General features: G+C 31.6%; 1 protein-coding gene across 1 annotated transcript in view; it reads left to right on the top strand.

The window, feature by feature from the left end:
* Positions 1–1,512, top strand: part of LOC136839846 (uncharacterized protein DDB_G0283697-like) — a 22,630-nt gene extending 21,118 nt beyond the window's left edge. Inside the window, exon 2 of the mRNA XM_067106175.1 lies at positions 1,351–1,512. Coding sequence (XP_066962276.1) covers positions 1,351–1,512 — 162 coding nt within the window. The remainder of the gene's footprint in view (positions 1–1,350) is intronic.
* Positions 1,513–3,688: the final 2,176 nt, after the last annotated feature.

Here is a 3,688-nt window from a genome sequence, read left to right as displayed (position 1 = left end):
CCTGTTTGTCCGCCCCGGGTGAGGGCAGGGTATGTTGGGGATTGGGAGGGTAGAGGAGACATGACTGGCAGCGCCAGGTTCCAGTGCAGTGTATGTCATTAAGCTCGTATGGAATAATACAAAAGATTTCTTTATCCTAAGCAAAAGTAATCCACTGAAGGTGACTTTTGGCGGATTTAAAGATTTCCAAGGATTTATAGTCTATTTTAAAAGGCTTTGTTGCCCAGTGCTTTATATAACCAATGGATCTGCAATCTGTTATCGTTAAGGAATTTTAACCATAATTCTATTGTTTAGTTTCTGTTGTTTGGGTATTGTTTCTTTTGTAGTGTATAATATATATACATATAGGCTATATATGTATATGTATACACACATATAATATATATATATATATATATATATATATATATATATATATATATATATATATATATATATATTTCTGATATACGTCACTATGGAAAGCAAGGGCGTTATCCACTGGCCCTTGCTTTCCACCTGAGAGACCTGGGTCGATCCCGACGAGTCAGAAATATTTCTGTTCCACACGTGATTGTGTGTTGATGATTTCTATATATATATATATATATATATATATATATATATATATATATATATATATATATATATATTATTACGAACCCCTTTTTGATTCGCCAGGTTCCTCTTAAAAAAATAAAAATAAAAAAATATCGGGAATGAGAAAATCTGGCAGCGATTGAGGCAGATAAAGGAGGGTGGAGCTAAGTAACACAAAACAGAGACCTTAAGACTAATTTATTATAAACAAGATTTACAATTGCTTAAATACAATATTTACAAACGAAAAATCAGTGGCATAACAAAAACTTTTAAGCAAAAACAATCATACATTCGATCTGAAAGTCATCCGATAAGGCAAAAAAGCAAACAATCAACATAACAATCATTAAGGGAAAAACCATTACTGAGTCAGTACATCATTAACTGAAAATAAACATTCCTTATAAGCAGGGGAAACAAGAATTAATTCACACAAAGGGCCAGTAAATGAAAAGTTCACAAAATTGCCATCACAAATATTGCAATAATCTCGATACGGACAATTTGCAAATACAAATAAATATAATTAACAAGGGTCAACATAAATGATTACAATTATAGAATACTTTGTCAAAAAAAAACTTATAAATTAACAAAAAGGGACCATAAAAAAACAAAAGCAGGGTTAACACATTATTATGCCACAAAAACACAGCATCATCAATTTCCCAAGTACTTGAAACATTAACATTTACAAAAATCATGGAGAAAACCATAGGCACAAAAACCCTCTGCAGTAAGTGCTGCAGGACAATCCAAACCCAGGAAACTGTGGCAACTTGCAGAGATGACACAAAAGAGGAACCACTAAGCATACCTCCTGAAGACATTTACCCAGCCGAAGCTGTACACACAATGCAGACGGACGCTGCCATTCAGGAGAACACAGACAAAGCTGCAAATCAGAAGCAATGGTCCTCAACATAACGCAGACGAAGCTGCTTCCCCAGACGAAACTGGCTCTGGTGAACATGATGATGCTTTTCCTTAACCCTGTAGGCCTCAAGTCCCAAACCAAATAGCTATTACAGACTCCAAACATGGCTGGAACCCCATGCTGCTGATGACCTGTGGGTCTGATCACTGAAGCCCAGACACGGGCCGAGCAAAGAGGTGAAACAACCTTACTGGGAAACGACGGGAACAATCATTCCAATCATCCCAGGAGAGAAAACACAATAAATGAGGTGCTAAAAACCCTTACAATATATATATATATATATATATATATATATATATATATATATATATATTCATGATATTGCCTTGTAAAATGTACATCTTTCCATGATTTTGATATGTTTACTGTTCTAGTTATCAATCAAGTATACTGAGTAATGATAATAGTTATTGAAACATTGTATGTAGTATAATGTCAGATCTCAAAAGAGTTAATGGTTTAGATAACTTAACACCGTAATTTAAAATGAATAATATCTTTCTTGATAAAAGCGTAGTAGCGGGAAAGAGGAATTTGAATTAGGCCAGGTGTCGTGTTTTGATTCAGGTGTCATCGTGAAAGATAACACGTTGACAGGTGAGAGATAACAATAGCTGCTCCATTTTGGAAACCAACTTGGGTTTTTCGTTTAGTTTTTAAAACATGCCAGTCATAATTAGCCATCTGCGGTCTGTTTTGATCATGTTAAGATTTCTGTAAAAGCTTTGTTCCAAACAAAAAGAAGATCAATAACTTCACAATGTTACATGTATTGTCCTGACTGCGTTCAAAATGTTTCGCTCAAGAAGTGACGTCATCTTCCTCTTCTAGAATTTTTCTTGTATCTCATTCCCAAAATGCCTTAATAATGATGTCATCTGATTGTTTCATTTCTTGCTGGTACCTAAAAGTTTGCTCATTCTGATTTCTGAGACCTTTCGTGTGGTTCTCTCTCTCTCTCTCTCTATTCAAAAGAGAGAAATTATTAACATAAAATATTTGTGTGGTCACTGGTATTAATCTTGGATTTTGAGATCTGAATGCAGGAAAGGTGTGTAATGGCACCTAACAAAAAAGTGAGTTTTGTTAATCTCAAGCAGATACATTTCAGGGGATTTTGAGAAAGTTTTCACAAGCTTGTGTAAGGTAAAGTGAATTTTACTTGTTATTACCATGGTGTAGTAAGGTATATTAAGAAATTTTTGCCTAAGTGAAATTGTTTTGGTAAATCTTTTGTGTATTTTTGTGATTTAGTTTTTTAATAATTTAATTCAAGAATTAATTAAGCTTTGTATTGTTTTCAAGTAATGGCAAATTTTTGCAGATTGTGAACTCTAATTACAAATTTTACATTTAAAAATAAATTTTTTTTAAAATAAAAAAAAAACAGTGTTTCATTTATTGACCAATATATATATATATATATATATATATATATATATATATATATATATATATATATATATATATATATATATATATATATATATAATACACTACAAAAGAGACAATACCCAAACAACGGAATCTAACAGAATTAATATTTAAAATTTCTTAATGATAAACAGACTGAAGATCCACTGGTTACGTAAAGCACTGGGTAATAAAGCCTTTTGTTTAGAATATAAATATTGAAAATTCCTTAAATCCAAAATATCACCTATAATATGGATTAATTTTTGTTTAGGATAACATATGAATCTTCTGTATTATTCCATATATATATATATATATATATATATATATATATATATATATATATATATATATATATATATATATATATATATATATATATATATATATATATATTATATAATTCTTCTAGAACAATGCCTATATATATATATATATATATATATATATTCTTCTTCTAGAAGGCTCCAATCCAACAACATAGTGAACCAACTTCCCGCTACAGCAAAATCTATTTCCCAGGCCAGAGAGGCACAACAAATTTTTCAGGCAATGGATTAAAGTTTTTCCTCATTGTAGGATCGATCTCAGGCTTCTTGCTGAGCATGCCATTTGTCTGTATAGCAATATCAAAGGTAATTACTCGTTCATCATTTCATCTACGAGTGTAATTACTTTCATTTACACTTTCTCTCTCTCTCTCTCTCTCTCTCTCTCTCTCTCTCTCTCTCTCTCTCTCTCTCTCTT

Source organism: Macrobrachium rosenbergii, chromosome 6 (assembly GCF_040412425.1).
Source record: "Macrobrachium rosenbergii isolate ZJJX-2024 chromosome 6, ASM4041242v1, whole genome shotgun sequence".
NCBI lineage: Eukaryota > Metazoa > Arthropoda > Malacostraca > Decapoda > Palaemonidae > Macrobrachium > Macrobrachium rosenbergii.
Note: the sequence above shows the minus strand (reverse complement) of the source record. Positions and strands in the feature narration are given on the sequence as shown.